At 46.3% G+C, this 24,670-nt stretch overlaps 1 protein-coding gene across 1 annotated transcript in view; it reads right to left on the reverse strand.

Annotated features, from left to right (window-relative positions):
• Positions 1 to 24,670, reverse strand: part of LOC144499245 (mucin-6-like) — a 185,375-nt gene that overhangs the window by 36,867 nt on the left and 123,838 nt on the right. The window contains exons 17-18 of the mRNA XM_078221362.1: positions 677 to 818; positions 458 to 568 (exon numbers count right to left, since the gene is read on the reverse strand). Coding sequence (XP_078077488.1) covers positions 458 to 568; positions 677 to 818 — 253 coding nt within the window. The remainder of the gene's footprint in view (positions 1 to 457; positions 569 to 676; positions 819 to 24,670) is intronic.

Genomic DNA, 24,670 nt, shown 5'->3' on the forward strand with positions numbered 1-24,670 from the left:
CCTCCCTTCAGCTCTGCACTAAAGCCTGTTGGCCAGCACAAGGAAGCCATGAAGAAGCTCTATGCAGACTTGGCTGTGAACACGCAGGCCCTGCTCCCACCCACATCCCTGAAGACGCAAGATGCAGCTTGAATGCACTCATCTCTGAGTCCCCCTTGGATCTCTGCTCATCAGATTCATGTTTTCTGAAACCAGTCACACATCGCGCCATTCTGAGATCATGCCGCCATGAGAATTAGATTTGACGTGGGAGAAGTGAATACGACCAACAGTTAATAATGAAAGGCTTAATTGCCTTCTTAAGACCATTTAGGAATGGCTAACACATGCTGGTATGCCAGCAACACTCACATTGCATGAACAAATAAAAAAACACGGTTGCTTTGCAAAACTTGTCAATAGCTATGCACATGAATTGAAATGACTGAAAATATATTTCAACACCAAACTTCCTTACCTTAAAGTAGACCTTTATGGACTTAGTGCAGACTACTCCCGTTTTGCCACAGATAATATTTTCAGAGACTATCTTGAATGATGGCTGTCTGTAATTAACAGAACAAGCATCCTAAATAGACAAATTGCACATATTGGTTAAAATGCAAAGAATAAAAGTATGTGCACAGAGATCTGAATGCACACTATAAAAGATATCTGGAGAGATTTTGATTATTACCTGAACTAAAGTATATTCACAATTGCCATCAAATACATATTGCCTTCCATCAAATGTAGTTATATGCCCTTCTCCATGAATTATGCAGGTTGAAGGACACTTTGCATCTCCTGTACATTCCCATTTACCTCGAATGCAGATACTATTCAAATACAAAATGTTAGAGGGATTAAATTGAGTGAGTTATATAGCTACTCAAAAGATTTCTAAATAACTAAAATATTTTTAAAGCAAAAAACTGCAGATGCTGGAATCTGAAACAAACCAAAAAATGCTGGAAAATCTCAGCAGGTCTGGCAGCATCTGTGGAGAAAGAACTATTGCAGTTTGACAAATCAGATAAAAGGGAGGGTTTGTGGTGAGTCGGGATGACCCTTCATCAATATTATAACTGTCCATTTCCAAATTTTAAAAAAACAATTTGCATTTCTATAGTGTCTAACATGGTAAAATGACTCAAGGTGCTTTCTAAGTAGATCATTCATCAAAATCTGACAAGATGCAGAGGAGCTATCAGGACAGACAATCAAACATTTGGTCAACGATGTAGGTTGTACGGAGTATCTTAAGAGAGAGAAAGGCAGAAAGACAAAGGTTTAAGGAGGAAAAATCAGAGCTTGGGATCCAGGAATCTGAAGACACCGTTGCTAATGATGGGGTGATTAAAATTCAGGTACCCTCATAAAAAGGATTGAATTGAAGGAAAAGGAATTATAACCTTACACCCATCCATGTTAAATTCCATCTGCCAAATTTTGGCCTGCTCACCTAACCTATCCATGTCCATTTGTGAATTTCTTATTTTCTCATTGCAACTTGCATTTAATGTTATTGAATTTAGTGTCATCTGCAAATTTAACTATAGTACCTACTATCCCTGTATCTATTAACATAAATTGTAAATATTTGGGGCCGAACAATGTGGCATCCCACTTGCTGCAGCTTGCCAACCAGGTAAAGATGAATTTATACCCACTTTCTACTTTCTGTTGGTTAGCCAATCTCCTATCCAAACTAATATTACACCAACCCCGTGGGATCTTACCTTTTGTGTGGCACCTTATCAAATTACTTCTTGAGGTCCAGAAATATTACATCTACAAGAGCCCCATTATCCACTTTGTTTGTCACATCTTTGAAGATCTCAAGTAAATTATCAAACATGATTCACCCGTCACAAAACCATGCTGGTTCTGATGGATTGCATTTTGACTTTCCAAATGTTCCATTACTATTTCCTTAATAATTAATTTCAACAATTTCCCAATAGCAGACATTAAACTAACTGGTCTATAGATTCCTACTGTCTGCCTTTCTCCCTTTTTGAACAGAGCATTATGTTAGACTTTTTGCAATCCACTAGAACCTTTCCAGAATACAGAGAATTTTGGAATAGTATTACCAATGCCTCCACTACCTCTGCTGCCACTTTGTTTAATACCCTAGGATGTAAAACATCAGACCCTGGGGACTTATCTAGCTTTAATCCCAGTAGTTTGCTCAGTACTCCTTCCCTAAGGATGGCAACTGTTTTAAGTTTCTCCTTTTCTACAACCTGAGCATTACCTGTTACCTTTGGGATGGTTTGCATGTCCTCCACCATGAAACCGAGGTAAAATATTGATCTAATGTTTCTGCCATTTCTGTGTTCCCCATTATTAACTCCTCAGTCTCATCCTCTGAGGAACCAACATTGACTTTAGCTACTCTCTTCCTATTAATATACTGATAGAATATTTTGCTATCAATTTTTATATTTTGTGGGAGATTTATTTCTTAATTTATCTGTGCTCTCTTCATTACTATTTTAGTAACACTTTGTTGGTCTTTAAATCCCAATCCTCCAGTTTGCCGCTGACCTTTGCAATAAGGTATGCAAAGGTTTTGCTTTTAACATCCTTGCTTGGTCATAGCTGCATTTCCCCCTCTTATTCAATTCCTTCCAACAAAGAAATATCATATCTCCTTAAACCTCTGTCACTGTTTTTCAACTGTCCTACCTTTCACATGACTTACCTTTGAAATTCAAGCATGCAGTGATCACTCTTCCCTAGAGTATCCTTTACTAAAAGATCATTTATTAATCCCATCTCATTACATCATGCTAAAATCAAAATAACCTGCCTGGTTGTTTGACAAAGTTTGTCTAAGTGTTGGGCGGACTTGAAAGTGGGAAAGTTTCAGATCAGGTTTTTAGGCCCATCTTTAGTTCTCCCCCCCCCCCCCCCATACGCACTCTGCCCTGAAAAATGATCAGTGAGTCCAATTCTCACTGCAGAAGCCTGTGGGTAGGGCGTAACACGCCCATAACACCGCAGCTCCAAATCGGAGCCGCCAACTGCGCATGCACAAAACAAAAATAAAATAATGTTGCACCCCTGCCACACCCTTCCCAGGCCGAATAATGCCCCCCTGCTGGCCTCCACGGACATTCACCCCCCAACTTTACTGAACCTCTTATCCCCCCACACACCCCCACCCAAACAGATCATGCCCCTGCTCCCTCCCACCGATCGCAGGCAGTGGTAGCTACCCCCCCTTCCCCCCCCACCAATCACAGTCAGAATGGCAGGGCCCGCTCCCCACCCCAGATCCACCCTACACATGGCCCCACAGCCCCGGACTCAGATGGCTGTATGACACCTCTCTCTCTCTCCTGCCCCTAATCATCGTAGAGGCATTGATCTCCCACCAACCCCCTCTTCATCAGCACACCTGCAAGTGCTCACTCACCTTCCCTTCAATACTAACAAGCAAACTGCATTTAACTTGCTGGAATGCTTTCCCAAACCGCCTGCAGCTGATCTGCCCTAACAAGGGGCAGCTCCATAAAAACCCCAAGGATGGACAGACAGGCAGTCAGTGCAGGAAAAACTGTCCAAGAGGCCAGCGCCCCAGTTCACAGAGGGCGACCTCAGCAGGTTGCTGGATGCTGCAGACATGAGGCGGGACACCCTCTTCCCCCTCTCCCCAGGAGGACGCAGAACCCAGGGCAGGTGACAGCAAAGCGGCCTGGGAGGCAGTTGCCGCCTCGGTCAGTGCCATGGCACTGGCCCCCAGAACAAGGAAGCAGTGCCGCAAAAAGATCAAGGGCCTCATCTGGGCAGCAAGGATGAGTGCTTAACCCCATCTTCCTGCAAATCACCCCCAGATCCCCCCACCACCAGCACCCTGTATTCTTCCAGTCCCTGACTCCCAACCACCTCCTTCCTTCAACCCCGCCACCCCACCCAGGAGTATCATAGTGCTTGCCCTCTGAGGTCCATCCTGATACTCTGCAGGAGTCACGCCACCATTTCTTTCATGGCTCCTTCGGTCCCCACAGGAGAAGACTGGCCATAACACCCTTGAGAGGGTCAAGACAGCGTGTGGTGAACCTTACCTCCAGGTCCTCATCCCATTTGAGGAGCGGGCGCTGGAGTTGTCCAGAGAAGAGGACATCCGAGACATGCAACAGCATGCTCGGACTGGAGTCAAGAAGTGACCACCTGTCAATCCTCCACTCAATTTGAGTCAATTACTAGGCAGCATGAGTTTAAGGTGTGAGGGGCAAGGTTTAAAGGAGATGTACGAGGCAAGTCTATTTATACAGAGGGTGGTGAGTGCCTGGAACTCGCTGCCAGGGGAGGTTGTAGAAGCAGATACAAAAATGACATTTAAGGGATGTCTTGACAGATACATGAATGAGATGGGAAGAGAGGCATTTGGTCCCCAGAAGGGTAGGTGTTACAATTCAGATGGGCAGAATGGTCGCTGCAGGCTTGGAGGGCCAAAGGGCCTGTTCCTGTGATGTAATTTTCTTTGTGCTTTGTTCTATGTTCAATGGAGAAATGTCAAGCCACATTCTGGCATCACAGAAGCCTTTCCCTCCTTTCCACTTAACCCTGTGTTCTGTGTTGTAGGAAGATATCCGGATGTGCCTGGACCATCTGGACTCCAGGCCCCTTCGCTAGCTCCCGGCCATCCTGAGGCTGACAGCTCCGAAGATTCCTTGGAGGAAGCAGATGAAGGGACCTCCGAGAGTGGCACCTTTTTGGTGTCAGCTTCCACCTCCCAACTCACCGTCCCAGATACTCTCACATCTGTGAGGCTTCTGGTTCACTCTGTGGTGAGCATGCACATCTAATAATGTACATGGAATGGAGGAGGGAACATCAGAGGCCTCTGGCACGCGGGGGCCTACCGGAGGTGAGGACTCCGTTGGCCCCAGGATACATGCTGGGCTTCTGAGATCACTGCTCTCTCAGCTGCTGGAGATGCTGCGATAGAGCAAGGGAATGCAGGAGGGACTGACGGCCACACTGGACTGACTGCGAGGCTGTTGGGAGGAGTCCCAAAGATTTCAGGTGGACCAGCTATTGCCTGTCTTGCGCATCCCAGGCCAACATGACAAGGGTGGTGTCTGCAGTGGAAAGCCTGGGGCAGGGATTTCTCACCATGATTGAGAGGCTCAAGAACTTGCATGAGACCCAGTGGGACAGTGCTGAGACACAGCAGGCTCTGGCAGCTGCCCTTGAGAACGTGGCCCAGTTGCAGAGGGTCATGGCTAAGGGGCTGCAGAGCGTGGCCCAGTCTCAGAGGGCACTTGCTGCAGCCATTGACAGGTGGCCCCCGACTCAGGTGGTCATCACAGAGGGCTCAACCACCATGGGTAGGACACAGGTGGTCCTCCAGGACTGGCAGGGCCAGATTACGCCAGAGCTTCTGGAGCTCATTACAGAAGCACCACTGTCTCCTGGAGTGATCCAGAGGACCACAGGAGCCCCAAGGGAGGAAGAAGGCCTCAAGCCAGTGCCGGGGCCTTCCAGCCCGGAGACTGTGGCTGTGGCTACACCTTCTGACTCCCCCCTTCCTGGTACTGGGGCATCCCAGGGGCAGCGGGATTAAGTGTGTGTCGTGGATACATCCCAGACACCAGGAAGCTGGCCAGGGCCCTCAAGGTCCAGGCCCTCCAGAGGACGACCAAACACACCACAGGCCACGGGCGTGGTAGGGAGCTGCCCCCTCCACCTCCGATGTACATTCTGGGGCGACACCGAGACGTAGTGGTAAGCCACATAGGTTTGGAAGTTGTCGTTGCACTAAGCTGGCACAGGTGAAGTGCTGCACTAGTTAAGATTGACTTTTAAGCACCTTAATGTTTTCTGTTTACATGTTTTAATGTTTGAAATTATTTAGACACTTCTATTGTAATCAATAAATGTTTTTTCAACATTTGTCTCAGATTTGCCTCGAACAGGAATCCTCTTCCCTTAACTGTTGCCAGAGAGATCCTTCATGTTGATATCAGTTCGGGAGGCCTCTCAACACCGACATTGGTTCCTCAGGACCCACGAGCAATTCCCTCTTCTCCCCCACCCCACCTGTCCCGGGGCCCTGAATGAGGGTTCACTGATCCCTTACCCACTACACAGACGTGGGCCCAGGTGCCAGCGTGCATGCGGGGCTCAGGTAGGAGTCAGACTAGTTTGCACCTGGGCATCATCATAATGGTGCTTAGCGAGTCGTCATCACCCTCCTGCCTGACAAAAAAACTCACTAAGACAGCGTACCCAGGCCCACCACTCTGGTGTGACAATGTTGCAGGGGATAGTAGAACTTTGGTGGGAGGCGGGGGGGAATGGAACCCACATGCACAAGCACAGGCCCCTAGTAAGCGAAGCACCTGGTGATCAGGGCCACCCTCGCATGACTCATTCTTGCTGCCAACCCTCCAGCGCCTGGGTGGCGTTGCTGGGCATGGTCCTCCTCCTTTTCCTCCTCCTGCTGGGCTGCCTCCTCCCCAGCGATGCCCGTTTGGTCAACCTCCACATCCACTTCCTCCTCCAAAATGCCTCCTTTCTGCTGCACCAGGTTGTGCAGGGCAGGGCACACAACCACAATGTGGGAAGAAATCAGGGGGCTGATTGTAGGGCCCTGCCAGGTCGGTCCAGGCACCTGAACCGCATTTTCAGGGCCAATACGCACCTCTTCACTATAGAGCAGGTGGCAACATGGGACTCATTCTACCGTGAATCCGCCTCAGTCACAGGCTTCCGCACAGGCATCATCAGCCAAGTCCAAAGCGGTTACCCAATGTCACCCACGAGCTGTCCCTACAGCCTGGGCTCCTCCTCAAAGACCTTCGGTATGTCTGAGCTCCTCAGAATAAAACTGTCATGCATGGGATGTCCGGTGCAGACATGCATGATGTTCATCTTATGGTCACAAACCTACACATTCAGGGAGTTGAACCCCTTTCTATTGAATCTTTGTGGATTCCTGACCGGGGCCTTGAGGCGGCATGGTGCAGACTATGGCCCTCTGCGCATTAAGCATCCCCGCAATGGCCACAAATCTTGCAGCCTCACCTTCCTGCCTGGCCTGGTCCAGGTGAAATTTGATATACTGGCCAGCCCAGGCATACAGGGCATCCGTGACCTCCGAGACACAGGTATGGACAGCTGACTCTGAAATGCCATCTCTGCTGGGGGTCTGGAAGGAGCCAGTGGCATAAAGGTTCAGAGCAGCCGTCAATTTGACAGCCACCAAGAGTAGGTGACCTCCCCTGCCCAGAGGTGCCAGGCTCTTCAACAAGTGGCACAGGAACAGCAACTCTTCCATCCCACACCCACAGCCCTCCCACCCCCCATTCCCCACCAACACAGTCTCCCCATCCCCCACCCAGCCCTCCACCAACACAGCACCCCCCCGGCCTTCCCCACCACAGGCCTCCCTGCAACACAGCCCCCACCATCCTCCACTCACAGGCCTTCCAGCACATCCTTCAGTTGGAAGAGTGCTGCGTGGACTAGGACGCAGCAGCATCCCCAAGGCCCGAGGTCAGTGCTGAGACCTGGGTCCGTGCTGCAAATCCGACATCGGACGCCGTGCTGAGCAACAGCCCCCCAACCCCCCACACACTCACAGAGCCCTCCTAAACCGAAACACAACATGGTTGCCATGAAATGATCCTTATGAGCAACACGGAGCCATCCGATGGTAGGCACTTACCTCCTCACTAACCCTCATTGATGTAGCACTATGCAGCAGTGGCAATGGCCAGACAGGACAGAGGAGCTTAGCACATGCTCATTGCCACCCAATTGATGGAGGGTGATGAGGTGAACCACTCAGGATATTCCATCATCTTCCCATTCCTTCTATAAGCATTGCTCTCTTTTCCGACTGCTGTCAGTGCACATCCTCACTGATAAGGCGTGTCATAGGGAGCGAATGGTTCCCATGCTCTCTACATTGCAGGAGGATGGTGACAATGTGCAACGGTGACAGTGCATAGATCCTCGAAGGGCTATGGTGAACCTCTGACACCTGTCCGGCTGATGGCAGTTTGCTTACTCTCATTGACAAGGGTCATAAAATGGTGATGTCACGTGAAGAGTTTCACCTCTCTTGATCTAAGGTCATTCATGGTGATATGTGCCCTTGAAGTTCAGTGTCACTGAAGGCTGAAACTGATGGAATATGGGGGCACGCAGTAGGGCAACAGGTTTTCCTTGGGACAGAGGAGTAGCTGGAGCGAGCTCAAGTGCCAGCACCATGGAGTTCATGTATGCCCTGCAGCACTGCAAGTCAAAATATCTTCCACCAAGGTCTCCACAGCGGTCACGACCTTCATTGTGAGGATTTAGTTGCATCAGAGTGTCGGCACTATCTCATCGGACGGAAGGTAGCAGGACTCCTCCATTATGCCTTTCAATCCAAGCTATACCTCTTCCTGATGCTTGTGACTTTCTTTGGATCTCCAGAAACTGAGGCATGATCAAGTCCAGAGGTACGTCATATAACTGGGCGCCAGCAGATTTCAGGCATCCAGCAATCCTTTGAGTGCCGAAACAATGGATGCCCTGCCTCCGCTTGTTATGGATCAGAAAGAGTGAGGTGCTCACCAGTTTGTGACCCCAAGACCTCTATAAAACTAGGTCCCACTGAGCTGTGTGTCCTTGCGCTGGTGGAAGGTATGGAGAAACCTATGACAGTTCTTCAATCTCCACGTCCAAGAAACCATCTGTGCTGGTGTGAAAGCTTTCCTGGACCTGGTAGGTGGACGTCCTGGGCTGCCCCCCTGATATGCCAATGAGAGAAGGTAGATTTTATTAATGCATGGCAGGATCCTTCAGATACAGAAGACATGACTCATGTCAGTTTTGTACGATGGATGATGCTGTGCTGGATCCTCACTTGGTTCATCACCAAACAGCTCACCATTGGTACAGGAGTCGTCAACTTTCTCCCCGGCCAGGCAGAGGGTTCTTTCCTCGAATTCTGAGAGAATTTTCATCTCTGACAATCCTGAGCCTGTCTGGAATTGCTGCTACTTATTGTGAGCTAACTTGTCCTGCATGGAAACAGATGGAGAGAGTGTAAGCAGGATATGTGCCAGAGTAGATGCTAAGGATGTCTTGCATGTGTGAATGATGAGCAGGAGCAGCGACGTGATGAGGTCACGGGGAGATGAAGATATATGTGGGAGAGCAAGTGGTGACATCCCTTGAGCTGGTAGTGAGCACCCTGTGAATGTGTAATGGGTGTATATGCGTGTGTGAGTTGGGAGAAGATTGGCTTACCTTGGCAAAATGGAGGAGATCACTCACCTTTTTCTGGCACTAGATGCCTGTTCTCCTCTGCGGGGCGTGGGCACTGACACCACTGCCTCTGTAAGTTTTATGGCAAATCCTCCATGATTAAAAAACCCAGGGATAAGGAAAATGGCCGACTGGCTGTCAGGAACCTTTACAGCCACATGAATATGCAAGAGGCTGGGATAGTAAGACCTGGGAAGGTCGAGACAGGGATAATCTCATCAACAGGAAACAAAGGAGAAACCATGGCCAGCCGACAAGGAGTAAATAGCCCAGCAGCAAGACAATGAGAACAGAGATCATTCCATCCACAGACAACATCAATGACTCAGCTCGCTGATGGGATTCCAATCAGGATGACTCAGAGAACATTTAAAAGACATTAAAATGTCAATTAAGGGCGGTCCCGACAGTTCCGGCCCTTTTTGTCCCAGTCAATCGAAACTATCAATGATCAGAAACTGTTTTGTGTGAGAGAATCACTGGTTCAGGTTTTAAAAAGGGACAAGCAAGCTCTGGTTCTCTCTCTTTTCTCTTCGGACCAGCATGGCAGCACCCTCCACTCTCTTCTCCTGTTCCTGCCTCTCGTTCGTCTCCAGCACGCAGCCCGAAGCCCACTGAGCAATTTAAACTAGGATTGTGAGTACCCTCCGGTAATTCGCGAAGTTCCCGAGATCATCATAGTGGATGAGGCTTTGGGGAAAGGGGGGGCCTTTTGCATGCACCTTTCATAGTTTAAGACACTGGTAAACTTGTGTAAAGTAAGCATTCTCGTTGTGTCCGTTGTAGTATTCCTTCCATAGCTATAGTCTTATAGAGCATAAGGCATTGTGTGTTGTTTTCCTGGTGTTTGGTGACCTTGACCTTGATGTTTTAATAAATATATATATATATATATATATATATCTTTGACTTCCATTGGAGTCCGTTTTGATCTTTTCAATTTCTCACCAATGATCTCTGACCAAGTCACAATATTAAATATCCCTTACCATAATTCCGGAGTCTATAACTGAGGGTACCCTGGGCGCTTCGAAACCGCCCACTCAGGAAAGGCTGCCAGGTAGAGGATAGGCAGCAGTTTCCTTTTCTCTCTCTTGGGAGCGCTACTCTAGTGAAGTCGGCGCAAGGTGGCCGTTGTTCCATCGGCGAGAGAGAGAATCACTCGGACATTGGTGGGGTTTGGGTAACGGAGAACCAAACCTGAGATAAGCCCACGAGTGGAGTTAAAAAGGGGATCCCGCTACACCACCATCTCCAATGATGAGTTGGTGTCACAACTCGATGGTCTTTTCCCTTTGCAGGATGTCACACCATTCCTCCACTGCATCCATGCAGGAAGCAATGGTGAACTTAGTGGCAGTCTTCCTTGCAGCCATCAATTGCAAGGAGAAATGGCTGGTGAGCACTGGGGCGGCCTATAAATGTAGCACCCCCATTATTAACACACTGAGGTAATGGTGGAGCGGGCAAATCAGAAATTGCCTGTTATCGACCTTTACCAAATTTAGGGACAATTCCACCCAGAGAAACTGGGAAAATTTAATACAGTCCTTGCTGAAAGATTTGGGAAGGACAGTGGTTTATTGGTAATATCACTGGACTAGTAATCCAGACACTAATGTTCTAAGGACATGTGTTCAAATCCCACATCACAGCTGGTGGAATTTAAATTTAATTAATAAATCTGGATATTAAAAGGTAGTCTCGGTCATGGTGAGCATGGCAATTAACATTGATTGAGGTGAAAAACCATCTGGTTCACCAATGTCATTTAAGGAAGGAAATCTGGCGTTCTTATCTGGTCTGGCCCTTATGTGACTCCACACCCACAGCCATATGATTAATTCTTAACTACTCTCTACAGGTCTCTCAGTTCAAGGACAATTAGGGAAAAGCAACCAATGTTGGTCTTGCCAGTGACACCCACATCCCATGAAGGATTAAAGAAAAAAATGGTTGTAAGACTGCCAGTCCTCAAGTTCTCAGAGCACTTCTGGAGAGAGACAGACAGGTCTTGTTTCTTTCAGAACCAAGCAGAAACTGACTGTTTTAAAACACTGTCTTTCCTGCAAGCTTAGCTCCGCCCACTAACACATGACTCTGTCTCTTGTCAATCAACCTAATCAAAACTCTGAAACCCCAAGGGAAACCCGAATAAACATAAATATATTAACTCTGTTTAGACAAACACACTATTGCTAAAATCAGTTATTATCCTTCATTATCAACATGGAGCCACATGTTTCCCCAAACAAATCAGCATGTTATAAAACATGGCTGACTTTTAAACATACCCTTTGCAAGAAATATAAAAAATATATATTTCTTTAAGGCACAGTATCATCACAGATGAGAAAGTGAGACTTGGTCGAATCTCATGCAGTGACACATGAAGCAAATGAAGCTTGTGCGGTGAAAGGCGGTAGCGTAATAGTATTGTCGCTGGACTAGTAATCCAGAAATGCCGAGCAAGATTTGGGGACCTACGTTCAAATTCCACCATGGCATCACTAAAAGTCTGATGATGACCATGAAACCATTATTGATTGTTGTAAAAATCCATTTGTTTCACTAATGTCTTTTAGGGAAGAAATCTCCCATCCTTACCTGGCCTGCCCTAGATGTGACTCCAAATCCACAGCAATGTGATTGACTGTCAAATGCCCTCTGAAATGGAGGACAGTTAGGGATGGGCAATAAATGCTGGCCCAGCCAGCAACATCCACATTTTGTAAATGAATAAAAAAAATTGTGCTGTCTTTCTACTAGCACAGGTCACCAGCCTGTTAACAGAGGCTATAGCTTGATGGGCACTATCCCAAATCAAGCATGACTGACCAGGAGAATCTCCCACTCTTACCAACCATCACTGGTATATTGGAAGGATTTACAGACTGATGATCAACTTGTTTAGCCGCACATTTATAAGCATGCACTTCATAGGCATCAAATCCGGGAGTAGGACTCAAACCCAGAGCTTCTGACTCAGGAGTAGGGACATCATCAACGTGCCACAAGATCTCCTCATGTGAAGGTGAAAGAAAGGTAGAAATTGGAAACAAACATTTTCCAGTCAAGGTGAGAGCAGTCATCAATGTACCAGAGAAAGTAGTGAGGGAGGGGGGGTTCGAGTATGACTAGAATCAATAATCCACATATCCCACAAAAAGACAGGCATAGCTAGAACCCATGGAGGTTTCTATAGGAGTACTTCTTATTTGGAGCAAAAGAGTGGAATTAAAGGAGAAGTTGCTCAATGCAAGAACAAATTCAGTCAGGTAGAGGAGTGTGATGGTGGATGGAAAATGGAAGCCTCTCTGTTAAAGGGAAAAGAAACAACAGATCACTGGTGGAGAATGGAGGTGTAGAGGTATTGGATGGATAGGAAACTGGAAACAACTTATCAAAATTATAATTATAAAATTATCTCTCAAATATTCCTGCAATACATCTATTTTTGCCTGCAAACTATATCCTTATTTAGCACCTTTACACCTGCATCTATTTCTGAATCATCCTGAAATCTGTTGTTTCCCTGAAGCCTTTGCCAACATCATTGCTGAAGAGCAATGACCCTTGCATCAATCCCTGCATTACTCCCCGTGTAATTAATTACCATTAACAACTATCTTAGGTCTATGAAAATAAAATAATTTACTGTTCCAATCCAAATGTGCCGACCAATCCCCATAAGGAGAATTAAGAGAGTTAAAAGAATAAATGATTTTGAAGAATAGCTATAATTTCTTATATATAGTTGCAACATATTCAGTTCTTTTTCAATACTTCTGAGTTCTTACTTTATAAATAACTGTTAGTTAATGAAACATGCACATGTTTTCAAATATATTTGACATTGCCATCATATCACATTGATTGAAAATTGATTAAATCTGTATAAAATCCAGAAGGCAAATTGTTCCATTTGGCATAACTATAAATCCGCATTATCTGTGCCATCATTAGCAATTATAGATTGCATAACAATACAGCTTCTGGACGGTGAGGGGTGAGGTCGACGTAGAGAGAGACTGTGAAACTATTTAAAGGAAGAAATTATGGCTGGAAATTCCTTGAGGGTTCTCACAATTAACCACCATAAATTTGAAAGAAATTCCACTTATACAGATTATACCTGGTTAAACAGGTGGATACCTCAGGATTAGAATCAGTGCTGGACATTTTATGGCAATTTAGATGTTTCCACGGTGTTTTTTAAAATAATCAAGTTTTGAGATTAATGCATCATTAAATAAACTAATTTGTTGGGGGCGGCATGGTGGCTAGTACTGCTGCCTCACAGGGCCAGGGACCCGGGTTTGATTGCCGGCTTAGATGGAGTTTGCACATTCTCCCCGTATCTGCGTCAGTTTCCTCCGGGCACTCCGGTTTCCTCCCACAGGAGGGTTAGGTGGATTGGCCATGCTAAATTGCCCCTTAGTGTCAGGGGAACTAGCTAGAGTAAATGCATAGGGTTATGGGGATTGGGCCTGGGTAGGATTGTGGTCAGTGCAGACCCAATAGGCTGAATGGCCTCCTTCTGCACTGTGGGATTCTATGATTCTTATCTATCAAGACAGTGACTTTACAATAGCAGTTTTACAATACATAAATACAAGGTATAGATCCTTACCATTTCTGGCATTCTTTCACTATCGTCTCCCTGGGCTGATAGTACACACCACTGAATTCACAAGGACAGTCTTGAAGATAGACACAGTGACTTTTCTCGTTCAACACCATTCCGCATGGGCATACACAGCCAGAGATACACTTGGTTGCTAACTAAAGAGGAAGAAGTGAATTGACAATCAGAATTGTATGCATTTAACTGAAAATGTGGTAAAGTAAGAATTGGAAGAGCAGCACTAGGATAAGCAGAAAGCTTTCAACATGTACAGAGATTGATGGACAGAAGAGCAGCCTTGAGGGTACAGCAAGGCTGCTAGAAGCCTGACATCACCTCAAGGATAAGGACTGACAGATAGCTCAGAGTACAGACTGTATGGCAGAGACCTGAAAGCACAATAGAATTAAGAGGAATGAGTGAGACCTGAGAGCACAACGCGACCAGTGGAAGCCCCATAGCACGGCACTGAGAAGTGACATAGGTCTAAGGGAACAAAAAGAGGGGTGGAGAGCCAAGTCACGGCTGGAAAAAAAAGGAACAGCAGTGGACCGAGAGCACAGCAACCCGGTAGAGGCCCAATACAAAGAAGAAATAAAAGAAACAGTGAATGCCTGAGAGCAAAAAAAAACATTTAAAAGTCAAAATGTAACTGAAAAAGTGTGATGTGGGAGGCATGGGTTTGGTTCCTTAGCGCTAGTACAAAGGAAAGATGGAGCTGTAATGTTGGAACAGGCTGCCAGGTGTGCTAAAGCTGTCCCAGCACTTGCACAGACAAAGACAGTTTCCAACCAATCAGACTGGCAAGCAGCTCACTCAGGTGGGTCTTCCTCCCATGTGAGGGGCAGAAGTACTACCTCCTGTCCATTAATGCTGATGGAGTATGAAATCTCTGCAGGGCAGGCAGTATCAACAGGAAGATGTTTTCTGTCAACTTTGAGCAGGGAAGGGAAATCCCGCTATCCTAAAACTTCTGGTCTAATATTGTCCAAAAGAATTAAATAACAATCTACAAAATAAGTTCCTGAGAAAGGGAACTGAGTTTTAAAGTCATTTCGTTAAGTCTGAAATTAGGGTTCTAAATCTGAACAAAGCAAAGTATGCAGAACTCCCAAGCTAGGAATGATGGTGATTGCTATCACCACTCACCCTGTTCAATATCATGACTGAGGCCATCTCTGAGCTGTCCTGTTAGGATGCAGACGTTGTTGTCACACATTCATTCAGGTGACCTTAAACGTGACGCAAGGTTTTTGTTTGGGAAGGGATGAAATATGGGCATTTGATTCTATGAGACAATGAAGGGTCCACGCTATTCATACTGGTGGAATAGTGAGGGTATCTATGTGGGGGTCTGGCTATAATGTCAGAGGGAGGGAGATGTGAGGGAGAGCAGAGAGTCACTCAGTTAATGAAAGCACTTGGGTGGAAGTTCCAGAGGAATGGAGGAATGGGGATCAGGCTCTGTGAGGAATCCTCATCGCTCACTGTGGTATTCTCATTCTTTCAGTGCATGGAGCCAGGAGAGTTGCCATTTCTACTCATCATCATTGAGCAGCAGGAGACACCGACATGTTGCTGCACTTGGCCAGGACAGGAAGCTTGCACAAGAGAGTTAGGCTGGGCCTGTAGGTGTTCGGGGAGCAGGACCATACATCTTGGGGGATCATCGGAGACACTATTGTCCAAGGATCTCAGTCATTGTATCTCCAGATGTCGGAGCTTCAGTGCTGGAGAAGGCTATGTCTGTCATGGAAGCGGTGGACCACCTCTGCCAGATAATGCAAGAGTTGGCACCACATGGATCTGGAGGACACCCAATGCCTGTGGCCCTTAAAGTATCTGCTGCTCTGAACTTTTATGCAAATGGCTCATTAAAGGGCAGCATGAGGAACATCCACAGCAACTTCCAATCAGCCACTCACAAATGCATGAAGGAGGTGACAAGTGCCCTATATGACAGGGATCACATGTTTATAAATGTTGACCAGGGCCATGCAAGCCAGGACCATGGGCTTCAGCTGCATAACAGGCATACACCAGGTGCAGGGTGTGATAGACTACATCTATGTAGTCCAGTGCACTCCATGGCACAATGTGGCACCATTCATGAACCACAAGGGAGACCATTCCCTCAACGTCCAACTCGTCTGGAATCACACGATGCACTTCATGCAGATGTATTACCATTTCCCAAGGAGCGTCCATGACAGCTACATCTTAGGGTTGTCTCAGATTCCAGCCGACTTTGAGGGACAGCAGTGGCTGGAGGGTTGGCTCCTTGAGGACAGGGAGTACCCACTCAGGAGGTGGCTGAGGACGTCATTGCGGAGACAAACACCAGCGGAAGATGCAGTTCCAGTGCCTGGACAGGTTAGGGCGTGCCTTCCTATACAGTCCACAGAGGGTGTCCCGCATTATTCTGGTCTGCTGTGCTCTACAAATAGTGGCGCTGCAGAGAGGAGACCACCTGGAGAGGAGAGGAGACTACCTTGTTTCGGAGACAAAAGAGAGTAACATCACTGCAGGAGTCCCTCAGGGTAGTGTCCTAGGCCTAACCATCTTCAGCTGCTTCATCAATGACCTTCCCTCCCATCATAAGGTCAGAAGTGGGGATGTTCACCGATGATTGCACAATGTTCAGCACCATTCGCGATTCCTCAGACACTGAAGCAGCCCATGTGCAAATCTGGACAATATCCAGGCTTGGGCTGACAAGTGACAAGTAACATTCACACCACACAATTGCCAGGCAATGACCATCACCAATAAGAGACATTCCAATCACTGCCCCTTGACAATCAATGGTGTTATCATCACTAAAACCCGCACTGTCAACATCCTTGGGGTTGACCAGAAACTCAACTGGACTTGCCACACTAACACAGTGGCTACAAGGGCAGGTCAGAGGCTAGGAAAACTGTGGCAAGTAACTCACCTCCTGACTCCCCAAAGTCTGTCCACCGTCTTCAAGGCACAAATCAGGAGTGTGATGAAATACCCTCCCCTTGATCACTCCTTCGTCAGGTGATCACCTGACGAAGGAGCAGCGAGCGCTCCGAAAGCTAGTGGCTTTTGCTACCAAATAAACCTGTTGGACTTTAACCTGGTGTTGTGAGACTTCTTACTGTGTCAGTTCAAACCAGTGACGTGGTGCCAGTATTACATAACTGTGATGTTGCACAATTTCATGGACACAGCGGCTGAAGCCATTGGCTGGATTCTGCGGGAAAATGATGATGACTTGCACCGAGGAACAGTGATGTTTCTCTCATCCTCAGTGATCTGTCTGACTCTTGCCTGATAAAGAGCTGAATGTGCCCTGCCAGTGAACATGCACATCATGGGGTTTATGAAACTGGAAGACTAGCCTCAAGTACTGCAGATACTGCAGAACCCTCCAAGTTTCGAGCTCCTGGTATTCACATGCATCTTACACCTGAGGTGACAGCCCTTGAGCTCTTCAGCTCAGGGGAAGACTAGCACAATTGAGAGGCATGAGGGGGGGGGGGGGGTGTGGGCAGTGTGCCCCTTCCTCTTTCCATGGACAGTGCTTGGGAAGAGGAGGATGCCAGCAGCAGGGTGCAATTACTCTTCAGTGTCATTGAACAGACATTCATGCACTCCACAGGGTGAAGACCAAGTTCACAAAGCTCGGCAGCATGAAATAACAGGGTAGAGGCTCTGTGGGTGAACAGAGTGATTTTTTAATTCTATAACTATGATACTGTGATGATTCTGTGCCTTTAAGAAATGTATTCGCATCATGTTTCTTGTGCAGGATTTTTTTTAGGGAGTCAGTTCTATTTACTGGTGCCGTTTCATCTGTAACCAGCAGCCTTGATGTTGATGCTGCGGAAGCATAATTGATTCTAATTGCTGGAATGTTTGCTTTAATCTGGGCTAATGCAGTTCTGTTATTTTAGGGTTTTTCAGAGGTTGATCAGGCTTGATTAGGTTGATTCTCAGGAAAGTCATGTGACTGGATGGGGCTCGGCTCACAGCGAGACAGAAGTTCAGCTGCTGCTTGGGATCTCCAGAGAGAAGTAGCAGTCTGTCTCTTTCTGCAGATTGATGACTGGGACCTGCCAGAAAATAGGTCTCTTCTCTGAAGTTCTGCTGTTTGAAGATAGATTTTTCTCTGAAACTGCTAGATGGGAGTCAGAAGACAGGTATCTTTCAGTATTTCTGTCCAGAGGGATTAAATGGTTGGAAATGCAGCACCCACATGAGCATATGTGTTTTTGTGCTAACTGATTCTGAAGAAAGATATATCTCTGTGGCAATAGTTAGCTGTTAAGAATTATACTTTGCCATGTTTAAATATTTCAATTGGTAAAAGTTATGCTAATTATTTTTGTTATATTTTAACTGTTGTTAATTAAAACTTGTTTTAATAAAAGCTTCCTAGTGGGTTCATAGAATCACACCTAGAGCAGAACATCTTATGGTCGAACTAATGCAGAAATCAAAATAATTGGGGTCTAAGCTAACTTCATTGTATACCTTGGAGTTTCTGATCTGGTAGCTAACAATACACTTGTGCCAATTTTTACCTGTGTCCACTAGGTGCCCATAGTTTCTTACTCTTCCTCAACCTCCAGCTACGTCTAGGTGTGTCCCCAGGATCCACAGCTGAGGTCAAAGCAACCTGTTGACTGAGATAACTCAGACGGGCATCTCTGGACCTTAAAGGTCCCAGCCTATCTTAGGGTTGCACAAGTGTTTCAATGCTTCCCTTCTCAGAGTGTGAGGCTGGAGGTGTGTCATTCATTGGAGTCAGATGGGCTGAATATCCCCAGGGTCGCCTGGGTGGAAGGCTCCAGGTTGTGCCCCAGACAATCTTCTTCCTTTCAGATGCCCGATGGTGGCTGTGCTCCTCCATGGGATGGAGGGGCAGCTGGAGTAAGAGCTCGATTCCCACTAGTGCCTGCACCATGCAGTTGAAGCCCTGCTCCATGGAGATCATGCCCACAGTCACGGAGTTCATGAGCTGATCCATGGAGTGAACATCTCCTGTCATCGAGTGCATGTCCTGTAACAAGGTCTCCACTGCAGACGACACCCTCTTAGTGTTGGCCATGTTGCATCAGAGTGACAGCACCAACTCTTCGGACAGAAGGCAATAGGACTTCTCCAGTCGACTTTGCAGTCAGGAGGGATTCTGTCAACCCTTCCTGATGTTTGTGACTCTGCCTTTGCAGTTCCATCAGCTCTTGGATAACGCCACCAAGGGGCACGTCATCGACCAGGGGCTCAACAGAGAGCTGGGCTTTGACATTCCTCTGAGTGCCAAATCCCTAGGACATTCCTTCCTCTGCCTGCTTTGGATCATCAGGAGAGAGGTGCTCAGCAGTGACCCAGAAGCCTGCCTACTTAGTAAACCCACAGACGTATTTTTGCACTAGTGGATGACAACTGTGATGACTCTTACATGGTGGGATTTGAGAAGTCCCCCTCAGAGTTGCTGGAGTTCATGGTAAGAAGTCTCACAACACCAGGTTAAAGTCCAACAGGTTTATTTGGTTGCAAAATCCACTAGCTTTTGGAGCGCTGCTTCTTCGTCAGGTAAGTCTTACCTGACAAAGGAGCAGCGCTCCAAAAGCTAGTGGATTTTGCTACCAAATAAACCTGTTGGACTTTAACCTGGTGTTGTGAGACTTCTTACTGTGTTTACCCCAGTCCAACGCCAGCATCTCCACATCAGGAGTTCATGGTGTCCAGGGCTACTCGACTGATTGGCCTACAAGGAATGGGAGATGGCATTAGTGTATCGTAGAAGTTAATTGAGGAGACAATGATTGGTATGGCACATGAGTGTAAGGAGCATAGCAGCTAACAGGGTGAAAATGGTGATTGAAGGAGGGGGAGAATGGCCTCTTGATTGATGTTGGAATCCCCCAATGCAGCTGGGTGAAATACCAAGTTGATAACGCAAGGGATGTCTGAGGGGATCCAGGGAGAGAATGGAGAAGGCTCACTTATCCTAGCTGCACGAAGAAGATCTTTCATTTTCTTCTGTACTGCTGGCCTGCCCTCTTTTGTAGTGAGCTGGCACTCAAGGGCTGCCACTGCATCCCAGGCAAGGGTAGTTACCTTGCTCGAAGGACATCTTCTGGACCTTGGGTAGAGTGCATTCCGCCTCTGCTGCATAACATCCAGCAATCTGGTCAGGGCTACCTCCGAGGAACGAGGTGGGGCTTTCCTAGCAATCATCCCCTGCAATAGATCTGGAACAAATGATGTGGAGTGCTGGAGAGATGTTTATTGGAGCTGCTCACTGATTGCTACAATTAAATTGACCTGGGATAAGTGAATCAGAGGGAGGCCGCCGTAACCGCGGTGTGAATCTCGTGGGCATAAAATTTTTTACTAATTAGCCTCAATTAACCTCCTCCATGATTATCCTCAACAGCAATGCCCAGCAAGGCTGTGTCCTCAGCCTCTTACTATACTCCTTATGCACTTATGATTGCGTGACCAAATTCCGCCCCAGCACTATTTTCAAGTTTGCTGATGACACCACTGGAGTGGGTCGGATCCCAAACAATGACGAGACAGAGTACAGGAAAGAGATAGAGAACCTGGTGGAATGGTGTGATGACAATAGTCTCTCACTCATTGTTAGTAAAACAAAGAAGATAGTCATTGACTTCAGGAAACATAGTGGAGGATATGTCTCTGTCTACACCAACGGTGAAGAAGTGGAAATGGTCGAGAGCTTCAAGTTTCTAGGTGTCCAGATCACCAGCAGCCTGTCCTGGTCTGTCCATGCTGACACTACAATTAATAAAGTTCATCAACACCTCAACTTTCTCAGAAGGCTAAGGAAATTTGGCATGTCCACAATGACTCTCTCCATGCACCATAGAAAGCATCCGATCCGGATGTGACATAGTTTAGTGTGGCTCCGGCTCTGACCAAGACCACAAAAAATTACAAAGGGTTGTAAATATAGCCCAGTATATCATACAAACCAACCTCTCATCCATTGACTTCGTCTACACTTCCCGCTGCCTCGGAAAAGCAGCCAGCATAATCAAGGACCTCACACACCCCAGGCATATTTTCTTCCATCGGGACAAGGTACGAAAGTCTGAGAACACATTCCAACCAACTCAAGAACAGCTTCTTCCTTGCTGCCATCAGACTTTTGAATGGACCTATCATATGTCAAGCTGATCTTTTTCTTTACTCTATCTGTAACTGCAACACTATATTCCATACGCTATCCTTTCCTTCTCCCCTGTGAACTGTATGAATGGTATGTTTTGTCTGTATAGCACACAAGAAACTATTTTTCACTGTATTCCAAGACATATGACAATCAAATACAATCAATATTCGGAGAGAAATTCCACCTTCAAGATTCGTATTGTATTTCGTACGGTCAAATTCTGGTTAGATCGCCTCCAAAGTCTTTCTACAATTATAATAGACCTTGGTGAGGCCACAGCTGAAGTACTATGTATAGTTTTGGTTTCCTTAAGTAAGCAAAGACAACTTGCCTTAGAAGGAGTGCAACAAAGGTTGTAAGGAGATTGCCTTAGAAGGAGTGCAACAAAGGTTGTAAGGAGATTGTCCTATGAGGAGAGATTGAGTAGCTTAGGCAATTCGGGAAGCTTCGGGAATGACACGATCTATTTAAAATATATAAAATTCATCAGAGGCTTGATCAGCTAGGAATCAGGTGCATGTAGAACTAGGGGTCACAGTCTCAGAACAATGGGTCAGTAATTTAGGACTGAGATTATTTTACTCAAAAAATTGTGATTATAAAACCATAAGACGTAGGGGCAGGAGACCAATCAGCCCATCGAGACTGCTCCATCATTCAATGAGATCATGGCTGATCTGATATAATCCTCAACTCTGCTTTTTCCTGCCTTATTCCCCATAACTCTTAATTCCTTTACTGATTAAAAATCTGTCTACCTCAGCTCTTGAACATACTTTTCAACCAAACCTCCACGGCTCTCTCCAGTAACGAATTCCACAGGTTCACTACCATCTGAGTGAATGAATTTGATTTGATTTGATTTATTATAGTCACATAGTGAAAAGTATTGTTTCTTGCGCGCTATACAGACAAAGCATCCTGTTCATAGAGAAGGAAATGAGAGAGCGCAGAATGTAGTGTTACAGTCATAACTAGGGTGTAGAGCAAGATAAGTCCATTCAAAAGTCTGACAGCAGCAGGGAAGAAGCTGTTCTTGAGTTGGTTGGCATGTGACCTCAGACTTTTGTATCTTTTTACAGATGGAAGAAGGTGGAAGAGAGAATGTCCAAGGTCCGTGGGGTCTTTAATTATGCTGGCTGCTTTGCCAAGGCAGTGGGAAGTGTAGACAGAGTCAATGGATGGGAGGCTGGTTTACGTGATGGATTGGGCTACATTCACGACCTTTTGTAGTTCCTTGTGGTCTTGGGCAGAGCAGGAGCAGAAGCTGTGATACAACCAGAAAGAATGCTTTCTATGGTGCATCTGTAAAAGTTGGTGAGAGTCATAGCTGACATGCCAAATTTCCATAGTCTTCTGAGAAAGTAGAGGCGTTCATGGGCCTTCTTAACTATAGTGTCGGCATGGGGGGACCAGGAAAGGTTGTTGGTGATCTGAACACCTAAAAACTTGAAGTTCTCGACCCTTTCTACTTCGTCCCCGTTGATGTAGACAGGGGCATTTTCTCCTCTACGCTTCCTGAAGTCAATGACAATCTCCTTCATTTTGTTGACATTGAGGGAGAGATTATTGTTGCCGCACCAGTTCACCAGATTCTCTACCTCACTCCCGTACTCTGTCTTGTCATTGTTTGAGATCTGACCCACTATGATGGTGTCGTCAGCAAACTTGAAAATCGAATTGGAGGGGAATTTGACCACACAGCCCGAGGTGTATAAGAAGTAGAGTAGGGGACTGAGAACACAGCCTTGTGGGGCACCAATGTTGAGGATGATCGTGGAGGATGTTGTTGCCTATCTTTATTGATTGTGGCCTGTGAGTTAGGAAGTTCAGGATCCAGTCACAGAGGGAGGTGCCAAGGCTCAGGCCACAGAGTTTGGAGATGAGTTTTGTGGGAATAATGGTATTGAAGGCTGAGCTGTATTCAATAAATAGGAGTCTGACATAGGTGTCCTTGTTATCTAGGTGTTCCAGGGTTGAGTTCAGGGCCAGGGAGATGGCATCTGCTGTGGACCTGTTGTGACGATAGGCAAACTGTAGTGGATCCGGGTAGTCGGGGAAGCTGGAATTGATTTGCGCCATGACGAGCCTTTCAAAGCACTTCATAATGATGGACGTCAGAGCCACCGGCCGATAGTCATTAAGGCACGCTGCTTGGTTTTTCTTTGGTACCAGAATGATGGTCAGCTTCTTGAAGCAGATAGGGACCTCAGATTGTTGTAAAAAGAGGTTGAAGATGTCTGCGAATACTCCTGCCAGCTGATCTGCACAGAATCTGAGTGCTCGTCCGTGTACCCCATCCGGGCCAGTCGTTTTCCGTGGGTTGACCTTTGAGAAAGCTGCTCTGACATGCAACGGTGACCACAGATACAGGTTCATCTGGGGCTTCCAGGGTGGGGGGCATGCTCTCACTGACCTCTTGCTCAAAACAGATGTAGAATGTATTAAGTTCATCAGGGAGGGGTGCATTGGAGCCAGCAATTTTACATACCTTCATCTTGTAGCCTGTCATGTATAGCAGACCTTGCCATAGTCGGTGGGAGTTGGTGTGGCTAGCCTGAGACTCTAACTTGGTCCGGTAAATTGATCCGGTACTGTCTTTTGGCATCTTTGATGGATCTCCTTAGAACGTATCTGGCTTTCTTGTATAGGTCAGTGTTGCCTGACTTGAACGCCTCAGACCTGGACTTCAGCAAGCAGTGAATATACCTGTTCATCTGTGATTTCCGGTTCCTCCGCTGAATTCCTTCTCTTTGTCTTTAATGGGTGATCCGTTACTCTGAGATTATGCCCTCTAGTCCTAGACACCCGTAGAAGAGGAATCATCCTCTCAGCATCTACCCTGTCAAGCCCCCTGAGAATCGTATATGTCTCAATAAGGTCACCTCTCATTCTTAATTCCAATGAGTATAGGCCTGACCTGCTCAATCATTTCTCACAAGAAAATCCCTCCATACCCAGGGTCAACCTAGTGAACTTTCTCTGGACTGTCTCTAATGCCAGTATATCTTATTTGGAATAGATCCCAGACAGCTATGGATGCTAAGTAATTGAATATATATTTTTAAAAAACCTTGATTCCAAAGATGAGAGGTCTGTCTTATGAAGAGAGTTTGAGCAGGTGAGGCCTATACTCTCTACAGCTCAGAAGAATGAGAGGAGATCTAACTGAGGTATCGAAAATTATAAAGGGGATTGACAAAGTAGACGTAAAGAGGATGTTTCCACGTGTAAGGCAATCTAGAATGAGAGGGCATAGTTTTACAATATGGGATAGTAGATTTAACACAGATGAGGAGAAATTACTTATCTCAAAGGGTCATGAATCTGTGGAATTTATTACCCCAGAGTCATTGGATGCCAGCACACTAAGTAAATATAATGAGGAGATAAACAGATTTTTAATTAGCAATGGGCTGAAAGGTTATGGAGGACAGGCAGGAAAGTGGAGCTGAAGCCAAAGATGAGATCAGCCATGATTGTATTGAATGGCAGAGCAGGCTCGTGGGGTTAAATTACCTACTCCTGCTCTCAGCTCTTATGTAAAACAATGCTCGATAAATTTGGGATATTAAGCAAATCAAATGATATGGAGATGGTGCAGT

Source organism: Mustelus asterias, chromosome 9, assembly GCF_964213995.1.
Source record: "Mustelus asterias chromosome 9, sMusAst1.hap1.1, whole genome shotgun sequence".
Taxonomy (NCBI): domain Eukaryota; kingdom Metazoa; phylum Chordata; class Chondrichthyes; order Carcharhiniformes; family Triakidae; genus Mustelus; species Mustelus asterias.